The sequence below is a fragment of the Megachile rotundata genome, chromosome 1 (genome assembly GCF_050947335.1).
Source record: "Megachile rotundata isolate GNS110a chromosome 1, iyMegRotu1, whole genome shotgun sequence".
Lineage (NCBI taxonomy): Eukaryota > Metazoa > Arthropoda > Insecta > Hymenoptera > Megachilidae > Megachile > Megachile rotundata.
In genome coordinates, this window is record NC_134983.1 from 5,444,572 (window position 1) to 5,460,346 (window position 15,775).

General features: G+C 34.0%; 1 protein-coding gene across 2 annotated transcripts in view; it reads right to left on the reverse strand.

Moving 5' to 3' along the window:
* LOC100874918 (mind bomb 1) overlaps nucleotides 1-15,775 on the reverse strand; it is a 488,386-nt gene that overhangs the window by 141,113 nt on the left and 331,498 nt on the right. The window contains exon 10 of one of the 2 annotated variants that reach the window (XM_076535779.1): nucleotides 7,441-7,459. The exons of the other annotated variant lie outside the window; for it this stretch is intronic. Coding sequence (XP_076391894.1) covers nucleotides 7,456-7,459 — 4 coding nt within the window. The 3' untranslated portion in view covers nucleotides 7,441-7,455. Of the gene's footprint in view, nucleotides 1-7,440; nucleotides 7,460-15,775 lie in introns of those variants that run through there. 2 annotated transcript variants of the gene reach the window in all.

Here is a 15,775-nt window from a genome sequence, read left to right on the forward strand (position 1 = left end):
ATAAGGTGACATTTTATTTCAACATTTTGATGTAATAAATGCTGTATATATAAATAAATAAATAATAAATAAATGGATGATAAATAAATGATGTATTTTACATTTTGAAAGCGAAAAAGTATTTTGATAACAGGTACATTTCTAAATTTTACATATCTTCATACATGTATATGCATATTCATTAATTCTTGAAAATTTTTAGATTTTCAAACTTTTTAACACGCATTTTTAGATTCATAAAGTTTCAAATACTAATATTACAAAAATTTCAGATTTCTGAATTTGCAAGTTATCAAATTCTCAAATTAAAACATTTTATAATGTTAAATTCTCATCAAAGTTGAAATAAAAAATTTCAAAATTTCTTGATGTTCCAACTTTTTCATTTTCCAGTTTTGTATATCTCAACTTCGAAATTTTCTGTAAACTTAGTTAGAGAATTGTCCATTTTTTAATTTTCCAATTTCCAAATTATTGAATTTTTCATTTTCCAAATTTTCGGCTTTCCTAATGTACCAATTTACTAATATACCTATTTCTTGACTTCTGAACTTTGAAATTTTCTCTTTATCCAATTATTCAATTTTATAATTTCAAAATTTCTAAATATTTAATTACTTAAGTATGTAAACATCCAAATATCCAAATATTTAAATCACTGAATTTCTAAGTAATCTCCAAACCTCCAAATCGCCAAAACTCTAAATTACTATTTCTCTATATTCCAAAATCTCTAATTCTCTAAACTGTAAATCTCAGAATATTCACATCTTCAAATTCCCAATCTAAAAATCACAAAATGCCCAAATCCCTAAATCCCAATATTCCTAAATCCTTAAATCCTCAATCTGCAAATCTCAAAATTCCCAAATTCCAATATTCCTGAATCCCTAAATCCCCAATTTGCAAATCTCAAAATCCCCAAATCTTCAAATTCCCAATCTGAAATCTCAGACTCTCCAAATTCCCAAATCCCCAATCTGCAAATCCCAAAATCTTCCAATTCTCAATCCACAAATCCCCAAATCCCCAAAATCCCTAAGTCCCCAAATCCCTAAATTCTTAAATCCCCAAATCCCCAAATTCCAAAATCTCCAATCCCCAATTCCCTAACCCGCAAATACCTAAATTCTCAAATTACTATACGTCCACATATGAAAATCCCAAATATCATTAACATCATTCTACCAGGTTCTATAAAAACATTATTTCAGTATTCGTAATAGAAACTGTAGATTCCGATGTTGCTCGAATAGAAACCATTAGCAGAATAACCAGCCTAACATTTACTTTGCGAACAAACTTCATTTCCCTACCTCCATTCCATTAAACCTATTTTGACGACTACGTGCTCTATGGAATCTAGGTAACAGAAGTCAATTCGGCAAAGCACTATGCTGAATAAACATGCTGGTATCAAACAGTCGGGATCGATGTCGATCACTATCGTAAATACCTTGTTCCAGCCGCATAAGGAGCAACGAAACCAATTAAAATTCGTCAATATTCGCAAGATATTCAATCGGTATTTCCATACCGGATTTCGAACCCACTTATCTTCGGTATTAACAGTTGATAACCGACGCGATTGTATTGGAGTTCGGAGCAGCAAATTGACGATCAAGCCAGTTCTAATCAAAGGTCTAAATATGCTGGTACCAGCACTCGCTACACGGAGCTAACAGATTACCAACGCAAATGTAGAATAGTGTACCGAGTTCGCCGCCTAAGACGCCCTTCTGAAATCGGCCCTGTAATCTGTCGAATTATGCACGTTCAATTACGAAGCAATTACGATTCCCTGACGCGCACTTGCGATCAACGTTCAACGCTTAAGAGGTTCTCTGCAGGTTAGGTACATCCATGTGCAACATACACTTCCTACAGCCAAGGTGAACACGACGTGACACATGTTCCTTCGAAAAATTCGAAAAGTTCATTAAAAATATTTTTATTCAAGATAATGATAGGGTGTAGCTGGTCAAATATGTCCTTAAGCGAAACTTGCAATGTGTGGATAGTGTGTCTACGAAAAATCTCATATCAAGTTTCAACCCTCTATTGGGTGAAAATATGCCGTATCAAGTTTCAATCTCGTATTGGTTGAAAACATATCACAACAAGTTTCAATTCTCTATTGGTTAAAAATATCTGATAACAAGTTTTAACCCCTTATTGGTTGAAAGTATATCGTACCAAGTTACAACCCCGTATTGGTTGAAAACATGTCACAACAAGTTTCAATTCTCTATTAGTTAAAAATATCTGATATCAAGTTTCAACTTTTAGTTGGTTGAAAGTATTATATATCGTATCAAGTTACAACTCCGTATTGGTTGAAAACATGTCACAACAAGTTTCAATTCTCTATTGGTTAAAAATATCTGATATCAAGTTTTAACCCCTTATTGGTTGAAAACGTTACACATTATGTTTCAACTATCTACTGATTGAAAACATCTCACATCATGTTTCAACCCCTTTTAGTTAAAAACATCACACATCATGTGCCAACCCCCTATTGGTTGAAAACATCACACCAACCCTCTATTGGTCGAAACTTTTTCACAATAATTTTCAATCCCTATTGCTTGAATGGAGACAGCAACAGGAAAAATAAAAATTCCAATTTCTATCAAATTTTTCCTATTCAATTATGTGCAAAAATTTTGAACAAATTCTGAAACATTAAAGACCCAGTAGAATATATAAAAATTTCTCAAATGTTTTATATGCAATACATATAAAGATTAAAAAACCACAAACGCCCGGAAAAAGTGTATTTTTTTTATAAACGATATACAAACATGATGTAGAACACACTTTACGTAAATTGTCATTTTACACGTGCCTTACGTAGATTGTCATTTTATGCGTATTTTACGTGAAATGTCATTTTCTTTGTACACTTTTGTAATTACTAATTTTCTGGCTGCTGTTTAGCCAGCAAAGCGTCCAATGAACTTTAATTTGTAGTCCTTGTGTAGATGAACAAATTGAACTGAAAGATAATCAGCTGCATTTCTCCGTTCTCTGTTCACTTTTTTTTCGCTCCCATTTTCTCGTTTCCCGTTCGTCCTCTTCCATTGCACTTTTTCTATCACGCTTAATTCTTCTCTGTCTTCCTCATTTCCTGTGTCTATTATCTACCCTTTGTGACTATAATACGTAATACAAATATAAGCAAAATCTCTTTTCATGATAGCGGAAAATTTATCTTTGATTGTTCGAACAATTTTCTTGTCGTTGATTGCTTTCTGATAATGGACTACACTATACGATGTTTCATTATTATTTATTATTTGATATAATCTTTGGTTCATTGCGTGATAAAAATTGTTCTATAAATTAATATAAACATACATACCTGTGTTTATTAAGTGGTACTAGATACTGAAGTATTAAATAACAATACAAATATTAAAAAAATAAGTAGAGCGTCTTGCTAAAACAGTTTTAATGTTGATATATTGCTAGCAAGTATAGCAATTAATAAATTACTATTAAATCCCCAAATCTCCAATTTTTTAAATATTCAAATGACCAACTTTCTAAATCCCCATATACTTAAATCTTTGAATTTCCAGCTACAAATTAGTATAAAAATTAATTAACTATTTTCAAGATATATTTTACCATCTTATAACTACCAAAAGAAAATACACCAAATATTGCGCACAAATTTTGATTCGTTACAAAAATAAACAATCCCGATTCATCGACATTTGTTACTATGTTAACTAATGTAAATCTTAAAGCGTGTAAAAAGTAAGCAGGAAATATTGCTTTGTAACATAAAACACTTTGAAAAAGGTTGCAATGAAGAAAGCAGATTAAAGCAGATGCGCTCAGTCATTCCACTTACAAAATGCATAAACTTAAAAGCTTTCGTGCCGTAAATATCAACTGCTTGTAAAAGAAACGCAAACTAAAACGGAACGTTGCAGAGAAAATTTCATCGACGTTTTATAATTTAAATTGTCATAGTACTTCAAAAGGTAAATCGTATGAAGTCATACTTCATCTCAAGCTACATTACAGAAGAGCATGCCTTACAACTTTTAAAAAAATCCACGAATTATGTGTAATAACGTGGTAGAATAATTTTATACAGATGTTGTAAGTCGTATGTTACAAATTATTGTATGACATTTATCGTGTAGTAATATTTATCGTATACGATATATATCGTGTAACAATATTTACCATATAGTAATATTTACCGTATATAATATTTGTCATATATTAATATTTACCGTATACGATACTTATCATATAGTAATATTTACCGTATATGATACTTGTCATATAGTAATATTTATCGTGTACAATATCTATTTTACAGTAACATTAATCGTATAATAGTACTTATCGTATAATAATATTATACGAATATAGTTGTTAGCTGATGAATCAATTGCATTATTATATCAGATTTGCAAGATGCAACGAAGAATAAAATAAATGTTTAAGAACAAATTTTTGATGGACAGTGTACCAAAACAATTATCACGAGTAAGTTCGAAGACAAATCTGGTGGCTGTAGTTGAGAGGAAAATCACAGGAAACCGCAGCTGTTTAGCAGCGTCATTTTTCAATTTACCAGTCCCGTTCTCGAAACGGCAAACAGCAATCCCACGGGAAACAAAGGAAGCCAGCGTACGGCGTCAGACGCAGAGGCAAAGAAGGAGAAGCAGGAAGATAGACAGGATAACGAAGCCCAAATTCTCGCCCGTTAATCGGGATGTGGAAGGAATAGAGAAAGAGAATTACAGGCGTAAATGTACAGACAGATAGATGAGGACGAGGATGCCTTGGAATATTCTCCTCGCCTCGACACCCTGCTATTGTGCTCTATTGTCAGAGCACGCAATATTCGACGGGGGTATTTCAAGAACGGGCGACAATTACTGTCCTACCGGGACAAGGATGTGCCAGGATCGGATCAGCCATTCCGAGACGAGGTCTCTCATCGAGACACGATATAGTTGCGATAGTAGTTATGTCGAATGAGATTGTACTGCTCGACCACTAGTTTCTCCACGAGAAACTCGATATTTCGATGTTACTCAATGTGAATTTTCCCTCGCCGATGATAACAATGTAAGGGAGAAGTTCGATAATTGACCAGAATGCTGTTATTATTAACATGTTTGCTGCATTTCACTGCTTCCTTGTATTGAAGCCCATTTTTGTAAGGCAGCAATGTACAAACTCGTGTTACATTCTGTGGTAACTTATATCATGGTAGCTCGTGTTACATTTGGCCAGTTTCGGAACAAAGCCTGACACAATTTGATACAAATTTCATCAAAATTAGTGCTTATGGTACAATACGAGCATCACTTACATATTAGTACTTAAGATACAATGCAAGTATCATTCAATGCCAGGTCTTAGAATAGCACAGCGAGAGGATTAGGCAGTATAAGTTCCTGACGATACTTCATGGTTTTTGGTTGATTAAATATTAGAAAGTCGTTTGAACAAAATAAATCTCAAATGAAATTTTTGTCATATCTTTGTCAGTATGAATTGACTAGTTGTTAGAGAGTCGTCTGAAAACAAATAAATGTCAAACGATGTAAATATCATCTGCAGCAATAAATGTCAAAATGAAAGTAATTCTTTCTAACACAAAAAACATTTTCGCCTAATCTGTATTTTTCACTTAATTCAAAAGCTCTAAAAGAGACTTAAAATGGACGAAACTAAAATGGGGCAAAGCAACATCGCCGTAAAAGAAAATCTGAGAAACGTTTCGAATCGATCAGTGATTTCAATTCTAGTAAAATACGACGCGTTGATTTATTTCACTTCAAAACGAGCAGAATTTGCTAGTACGCTGCCACTTTGTGAATTAAGCGTGGATCGAAATTCAGCCGAACTTTCGGAAAATTCGAGGAAATTTGCCCGGATTTTACACTTAGCTTCGTCTGATTCTACGGTCTATTTCACTATTCGATTCCTAGTACTCTCGTGATGCGTTTCCTCACCAATGAACGTTTCAAAGTTTGATTAGGTGATTGGGAACTGTAATTACATGTTTAGGCGCAGGTATCTGCGATGCAAATTGATCGAACTTTCAGGGTAAAAAGTAAATTATCATAGGTCGAATGCTATTCCGGAATTGGGGAATCGATTTATATCCGTACTCGGTATAGAAACATCCAGTAGCTAGGGATTAATATATCAATTTAAATGGTGAAATTTAAAATTTAAAGCTTTTACAGTTCTAAATTTTCATTTCGCTTTCATTTCGCTAAATTTAGAAATTCTCAAATGCCTATAGTTTCAAATTTTTCAATTTCCACATTGTCAAATACACAAATTAGAAAATCCTTAAATTTCCTGACGCCTAAATTTCTAAATTTCCAAGTTTCCAAATTCTTATGCCTTAAAATCTTCAAATTTTCAAATCTTTAAATTTCCAAATTTCCAATATCCTAAATTCTCATATTCTCACATTCTCACATTCTCACATTCTCACATGCTCACATTCTCACATTCTCACATTCTCACATTCTCACATTCTCACATTCTCTCATTCTCGCATTCTCACATTCTCACATTCTCATATTCTCACATTCTCACATTCTCACATTCTCACATTCTCACATTCTTAAATTCTCTAATTCTCACAATCTCAAATTCTCACATTCTCACATTCTCAAATTCTCACATTCTCAAATTCTTACATACTCAGATTCTCACGTCTTCAAATTTCTAAACTCTTAAATTCTCAACTTCCCAAACTTCAAATCCCCCAAATATTCAAATGAAGGTTTGAGAATATTCAGCTCTGTTGAAGAAAAACTCAACACCCGTTATGTTTTCCTTTGTGTCTGTACGCGTCATTAGAGGGGATGAGCTCCGATTCTTTTAGCTCCGCTTCTTATGTCAATATTAATTATCAGATGTTTTACGGAGTCGGTTACAAACTCGTGAGCGTGCCAGTCTTGTTCTGTGTGTTCTTAATTTTCTATAATATTAAATATTATTTTTCTTGAAAGTGGACTGTTTTCTTTTACCCAAATAACCACAACAAGCTCTATGAATATAGTGATTTGGGAAATAAGGAAACTAAAGAATATAGGACGCCAAAATACAAAGTTTGGCAATTTAGAAGTTTTGAAATACTGTATAAATAAATATATATTATATATTGTATAGTATATATAAATATATACTGTATACTATATTTTGTATACACAAAATCGTGTAAGAAATAGTGTTAATTATATCAAACTACTCAGTCTTATTTAAGGATCAGAGTTATTTACGAGTTGTCGTAATTTTTAACCGGTGTGATTTCGTATAAGTCAAGTACCACCTTATTCCTGTATTATGATACACCTTAAAGCCATAAGTATTAGCCTCAATCAAATCAGTTCACAGTACTCACGTTTCAGCCTCTCGATCAAACCGAAGAAAAAGTTCACCGCCGTCAATGTCTTACCTGAAACAGAAGAAAGAAAAACGCCATTAACAGCACCGCGACAACTTGAAGGTACGAGCAATTAGCACGAAGACGTCGAGTCTAATGGTATAACTAACGAGGAAACTCGGCATCAACACCTCGTTTCGTGCTAATAATTAATAGCTACAACGATCCGTCAGCCACCCTCGCCGAGTTTCAACCCTCTCCGAATGCGTTCCTCTTTCCGCGCGGCGTGCATTCATATTTCACGATGCATTGTGCTCGCCCCGGAGAGCTCCGTGGCACGGATAGCCAAGAAGGGGCTTGGATAGGGTGGTTAGGAGGTTCAGAAATTGTTTCGCCAGTCCTGAAGCCAGGGAAAGTAACACTGGCACGCTTTTACAACTGCAGCTCTGTTTAAAGATGACGTGCCGGTCCGGTTGGCGAACGAACCAGACGACCTGTCCACGTTGATGTCAAAATTTCTACCTCAGAAATATGTGCATTTTGTGTACAGTTTAACCCGGTTTATTTTATATTTTGTTTGTATTTTTATTACATTTAGTTTATATTTTTATCATTATAATTTTTGTTCTTATAATTGCAGCTTTGTTTAAGGGTCATATGTTGGTTTGGTGAGGAAAATGACAATCCACATCCAAAACAGTGCACCTTGTGTATAGTTGAATTCTGATTTATTATGCATATGGATGGACTTGTGTTGTTTCATATGTATGTGGTTTTTAGTGGCAATTTGATCAGTATTTTGATACTATTTGTCTGTATCTAGTTGAACAATTTTTTTTTGCAAGAACAATTCTGTTTCAAGGTTTGGAAATGTGGACATTCGGATATTTGGAGAATTTGAGCATGTGAGAATGTGAGAATCTGAGAGTTTGAGAATTTAAGAATGTGAGAGTGTGAGAATGTGAGAATGTGAGAGTTTGAGAATGTAAGAGTTTAAGAATATGAAGGTTTGAAAATGTGAAAATGTGAGAATACGAGAATGTCAGAATGTGAGAATGAGAAAACGTGAAAATGTCATAGTTTCAGAATGTGATAATTTGAGAATATGACAATTTGAGAATGTGACAATTTGAGAATATAACAATTTGAGAATATGACAATTTGAGAATATGACAATTTGAGAATGTGAGAATTTAGAAATTATAAAATATGGAAATTTGAGATATTAAAAATTCAAAACTTTGAAAATTTGAGGTTCTGGGGATTTGGGGATTTATGAATCTGTAAATTTGAAAATCTATGGATTTATGTATTTGAGGACTTGCTGACTTGAGTACTCAGTGATTTTAAATTTGGTAATCCAGGAGGTAAATTTGGAAAATTCGAAATGTTAAAATATACAAACTTGTCATTTAGAAATTAACAAAAATTTGATGATTTTAAAACTGAAAAATCGTGAAAAGAACCTTGAAAATTTAGCAATTTAGAAATTTAGAAACCTGAAAATTTCCAATTTCACATATTTTCCCTAACTTCAGTAGTAAATGACAAAAAATTATTTTAAATTACATTTTGTATTTACATTAGCTATTCCGTAATCAGTTAAAACACAAACGTGATACGTTACATCTTTTCAATTGTATTAAAAACAAAACCATAACACATACACATTGCAGCCAATTTTAAAATATCAACGTAACCACAAAATTATCTACAAGTATCCCTTTTACTACATTAAAAGAGATTTTATACTTTTCCACAAATTATCCGTCAATATTTTTCATTATAACAGTGAAAAATCTCGTGATCAAAGAATTAAATCCCACATATCTTCCGAAACAATGATTATTAACAATAACGATATATGCAACAATAATAATATAGTTCGCCTCCTCTTTGTTCTACATTCATCAAAAAAGTTTCATCAAAATGAATGAGCCAACGACACGTAATATCTTCCTGTGAAATATTACAGTGTTCCATATTAGGTCGCTGTGCTATAAATTCTGCAGTTACTGTTCAGAGATCATTTTAAAGATAAGTTATATTTTATTTAGAAAATATATATCAAATATAAAATAGTAACACTTTATGCAGTTAAAATATGAGTATATTTCACAGACTGATTTTAGGTTTTACGAATTTTAATGATTTTACTTTAACAAATTTGTGTTCACTCTTACGAGACTGGTTTCCTTTTTAACCTAACTACCGTTATTCATACAATAGCTGGCTAATGTAGCGCTCTATTAACACTTAGCGAACCACGTAAATTTACATTTTCTGACTTCCTAAGACCACGTAGATTTTTTGCTTGAATTTTTCCTAAGCTACGTTTATTTTTCATTTTCCTGGGTTTTTCTTGTTACCGTTGCAGTGCTATTTGTCTGTTGAATCTACAGCGCAGTTTTGCTTTTTAGGTACTTTTAATAATTTTGTATGTGTGAAAATGTCAAGTATGGAAGAATTTACGAGATATGTATATCAATTCTATTAGGTTCCATTTCAGAGGGGTGAATGTTTTACAGAATACACTCTTAAGAAATACTGGACACAAACAAATAACGAAAATGTTATAAAAACGATGATTTATAAAACTGTAAACCATACGTACATATTTAATTCTCTTAACACTAAAATCACCAAACCGGTCATTTGACCCATATAGAAATTTTATATTTTAAATTGTAAAATTTATTAAAAAGCTTTTTCTTGAGATCTGTGTTGATTTTTATCAACACAAAAATACAAAATTAATGCGAATATTAATTTATATTGTGTAATGTGAATATTAATTTATATATTTATATGTAATAAATATAATATATATTCTATATAATTTTTCTATTTTAATTTTAATTTCAAGTTAAGTGTGCAAGACCAGTAGGCCCAGTGTTAAAAAATTCTCGGAAAACAAAAAACAACCCGTCCATTAAGTGTTAAATTTGAGAAATATAACTTTGCCCCAATTTGCACATTACAATTCTACCTATTTATACACTACATTCTGTACTTGTATCCGTGAGAATGGTACCGTTGCAAATATGTTAATATCGCCCCTATTTTCATTTCGCTTCATCGAGTTTCACTTCACGTTGAAACTATCGCAAACCAAGAACAACGGTCATCGATGGTAAACTTCCCGCGTTAATTTGAATAGCGAGTACAGTGAACAACCTCCACGTATTTACACAGATCTCGTAGGAATCGTACTCGCGGCGAAATTAAGTTTGCATCACTAACGGCAAACACCTGTAACGATAATTAATGGAAGGACCGGTGTCGCTTAACGAGCATCGTCCGACTTATGGCTTACAAACACGCTTTACCTTAAATTTTAATTAAACCTGCACCGCCGTAATAATCCAGCAGACAGCGAGAAGAAAATTCCCTGGACCAGGCTAACCAGATAAACGGAGAAAGAGAAAGACAGAAGAGGGGGAGGACGAAATATTCCTACGACTCAGGTTGCTAGCATATCGCGCGCGAAACTTGCTCCCTCCGCTCCTGGCTGCAGTGCACAATGCAATCTTCCCTGCTCCGCGGGCACAATGGCGAAGTTACTGAACTTTCCGAATAAATCAAACGGGGCAAAGATAAAATTGTAATGAGCGAGGAGATAGAGAAATTTATGTGTCTAGTGCACCGTCACTGCTACCGCGCTGGAGGAAAAGGCTTCGTAACCTGGGAAAAGAATTGCTCCTCGACGAACTGCTCCACCATTACGTATCACGTTTTTTTAATGACTTTCCAACTTTCTGCGGGCCTTTAAGACAACGGAATGATACGTGGTTTGAAGCTGACATAATTAAACACCCAACTAGTAATATCGAGTCACGAGCGACATTTCAAATGCGACTGATTCATGTTCCATTATGATGGAGTTTAATCCTAACCGTAGTTTGCAGGTACGTTCTAACTTTCTTTGTTTGCCCTCGTATTGCAGTAATTAGCTCTTATGCAAGTATGGAATTGTAGATTTAGGTTTGTGTAAATTATCTGAATGTACCTAACACCTAGGTTCCTAATATCTATCTCGCAAAGTAAACGTTAACACTTTAATTGCCGTGCGTCTTCGCAGTCAAACGTTGGATCAGTAATATTTGTGAATAATTAATTTTGACAAACTTGATGTAAATACACGAAATAATTCAACATGTGCAAATATACGTAGAGCAAAAAACAACGACAATGTAATAATAAGTTTAATAATACAAACAATTTAATTTGTAAAATATGGTAGCTTTGGGTATAGAACCGCCGGCATTTGTTCCATAATTTACGTAGTACAGTGTGTAGTGTAAAAACTAATATTAAAAAGAGGCAATAAAACAATAATTAAGATCAAAGACGCAGCGGTGAAATGCGTGGCCAACAGCAATATCCACATTTGTTTACATTCATAATTCATCACACACGTGTTGTGTAAGCGGACGCTAACGGTTGGCCCGGCTATCACACACATGATGTGCGAGCGGCAACTAAAGTGTTAAAATTTATTGTTCATGAACGGAAGTATCATATGTAGGCAAGTATACTGTAGCTGTACAATCATGCCAGCAATCACAGAAATCTTAGTGAAGAAAAGTGAGATGTGATCTTATCATTATCTTTTAGCGCAAAAATAGAAAAAGAGACAAAAGAATTATACCTAAACAAAGAATACAGAATCTGGAAGAAACTGAAAGGATTTAGTAAGGTTTGAGAAAAAAATTGTAAAGTTGATTTTTGCTACAATCATTTTTGCATTTCGAATTACTCAAAGACACTTCATCAGTGGCATTTGCTTCAACATTTAAATCCTATAAAGATAAATGATCCATACAAATTGAGGGCAATAAATTAATGTTATATCAATGAAATAATTGAAGCTCGTGTGGAAATTTAAATTAAATCGTAAGCGAAAACTAAAAACATCGAAAGCTATTGTTTCGAGGAAACAATAAATTTAATTCATTTGTTCTGACAATTCAGCTAACAATGAATAATTCATTGAAGTCTGAACACCCAAAATGAAGGCAACTTTCAAAACAAACAATTACCGCAACCAGTCGGATACAATGCTTCATACAAAATCAATTTAATCTTACAATTCAAATCAAATCATATATCTTCCGGTACATTACATTTACAGTCACTGAAAAATGTTTGGCTACTCGTATATAAATGTAACAAATAGTTAATTAACAAGAACTAATCTTGTTATATATTCTATTATACTAATATTTACATATTCATATTGTTGTATAGTAACGGTTTAACTTAATGAAAACGCAAGCTAGTTTAATGTGTGGATCAGTGACACCACTCAGACACAAAATGAACAACTGTTTCAGGATAAATATCTTCAATTTATTTCTACGCAAAAGTTTGCTTGTTGCGCTTTAAAAGAGCATTTCGTAACTGAGGACTCTAAAATTTCGTACTTGACTTATTGAGAGCTGACGAGAGAATTTGAACAATCTAAGGAGAATATTTCTGCCAAAAATTGAAATGTGGAGTGCGGTCGACATGGTGCTGCTGGGTGGACAAGCAACATGGTTAAAATGAAGTATTGGATTGGCTAAAAAAATATTAAGAGAAGGGAATTAGAACCGTCCTTGCAAAATGTTAGTACTGAGGTTAATTTTTACCTAAGGTAACAATTGCGTAGTCGCTCGTCACCTAACGGTTCGACAGTAATAAAATCATGAAGTTTAATGGGTCTTTACAAAATATGTTATACAGAAAAATTTGTTAATACAAATAGTCAGTAATAAGCAGCAAAAGGCAATAGTTGTATGTCCAAGAATATTCCATCAAATAAAGATAAATTTGATAGCTTTACGATTTTAAGAATACACCGTAACACGTACTGTATACGCATAAAATTGAACATGTTATCTAGATACCCTGTAGAAAAAATTCTTTTAATTAAACAAGCATCATTCTAATATCGGTATAATCTACCGCAGCTTTCGCAATCCGTACATTAATATTTTACTATATTTATCCTTTTCCTCCAATTACCATAAGCAAAGTTAACAACAAAGACCGCAGTGACGATTTGATGGTAAGAGGATAGCGAAAACAGAAATGAAATTCCAAGCTCCAGACACTGTTATATTTTAAATGCTTCATCCTCTTGGCGAAAAGGCGAAGAGGATCAAAAGTAGTTACCGAAAGCCACGAATTCGCGTATTCAGCAACGTGTTAATGAAATGCATCGTATCAAGAGGATTCGAGAAACGAGAAATTCAACATTGATCAGCACCGTGAAGCCTGCACTAGGTGGACTCTGCTAGAAAGCCGTTACGACCCCATAACGGCCGAGGTAGAGTAACCCCATTAATGGAATCCTTTAAATCCCATAGCCACGAGGGTATCCGAGCCGCTGCTGCTCTTGGAATCTGCAGATATGTTTAGAACGATAGCAGTCGGCTGAATGAGAAGGCGAGGGCTGCCAGAAGGGCTGGTTTTTGGTCTTCCCGGCCTACTATGACCCGAGGAGTTAATCTTCACCTAATCGCCTGTTTTATGGTCCTGTTGTGCCAAATCAACTATCCCGAGGATGCATGAACGAGAACATCCATCTTGTGTCCATGGTACATCGGTTAGTTAGATGCGAATGAACGCCACCTATTGATCCTTGCCTCAGGATTAAAGGCGTTGCTCGACGATTACCGTGAATTATTGCGGATACGTGTCCGATTGTCGTATTTGGAATTGGTAATTGATTGAATTCAATAGAACTCGCTGTGTTTCGACCATTGACGAGGGCGACGGTTGTCACTAGAGAAGCTCGAGGGAACCGACTTGCACGGTAAATCAAGACACGAAATTTGGGACGGAGAATGTGGTTCCGAATTAAGGCCACAAATTTAGGATTCGGAAATAGAAGGATTTATGAAATTAAAAATACCAGGATTTCTAATTTTCTAGTTTTCCAATTTTTCAGTTTCGAGTTTTCGAGTTTTTGAGTTTTCAAGCTTCAAGTTCTTCAATTTACAAGTTTGCAAGTTTTTCAATTTTCAGGGTTGCAAGTTTTCGAGTCTTCGAATTTTCGATTTTTCGAGTTTTTAAGTTTTAAGTTTCGAGTTTTCGGATTTGCGATTATTAATATTTTATATTTCCAAATTCCTACTTTTCAAATTTCGAAAACTCCAAATCTCGGAATATTCAGCCTCCCAAATTGCTTAAATATAATATACTTTCCAAATTTCTAGATCTCGAAATATGTGAATTCCCACATTCCACGACCTCGATATGTCAAAACTTCCAAAACCATAGATTGCTAAATTCGTACACTACTCAATCTCTAGATTCTCATATTTCTAGATTACCAAATCTCTAGTTTTTTAAATTCTTAAATTGCTTAAATTCATCTGATCGCCAAGTCTTTAAATTGTCAAATTCCTAGACTGCCAAATCTCTAGAAATCCAAACTCCCAATACGCTAAATTCCTAGACCGCTAAATCTCTAAAATTCCAAATTCTCAACAAACCAAAATCTTAAACCGCCAAATTCCTAAATTGTCAAACAGTCAAATCCCTATATTTCCACATTTGTTAATCTTATATCCTCCAATTTCCAATATCCCAAGATTCCTAACTCATTTATTAGGTTGTCCGGAAAGTTCTTTTCGCGTTTGTCGCTCGAGGCTTTACATTGTTGTGCTTAAGTAAATAAACATCCAGATCACTCCAAAATCAATTGTTTGGTCCAGTGTCATTCTCTGGCACTACAAGAGGAGTGTTTTAAGCATCAGTAGAAATTGAATCCCGTATTTTTCGCGTTGTGAAAGATGGAAGATAAAGAGATGCATTTGCGTCATGTCATGTTTTACTGTTTTAAAAAAGACATTACGCCTGGAAATACCGCAAAGGAGATTTGTGATGTTTATGGGGATCATTCTATAACTGTTCAAAATGTCCGTAATTGGTTTAGGAGGTTTAAAGCCGGAAATTTCAATCTTAAAGATGAAGTTCGCAGCGGCCGTCCATCCACCACTGACACCGATCTTATCAAGGCCTACCTCGATGAAAAACCAAGGGAAACAATTAACAACGAGAAATATTGCATGCAACTCGAAAAACTTAGGGAAGCTATATTCACAAAACGTCCAGAATTGGTGAATAGACGTGGTGTCGCGTTCCACCATGACAACGCGAGGTCACACATTTCTTTACCTATGCGAAAGAAACTTTTAGACATCGATTGGGATGTTCTACCACATCCCCCATACTCTCCAGACATTGCGTGATCGGATTATTATTTGTTGCTTTCCCTAAAAAATTTTCTTCGCAATAAAAAATTCACATCAATTAATGAAATAAAAATCGGTCTTGAAGAATATTTTAACAGTAAACCAAGAGAATTTTGGAAAAGTGGCATTATGAGGCTTCCAG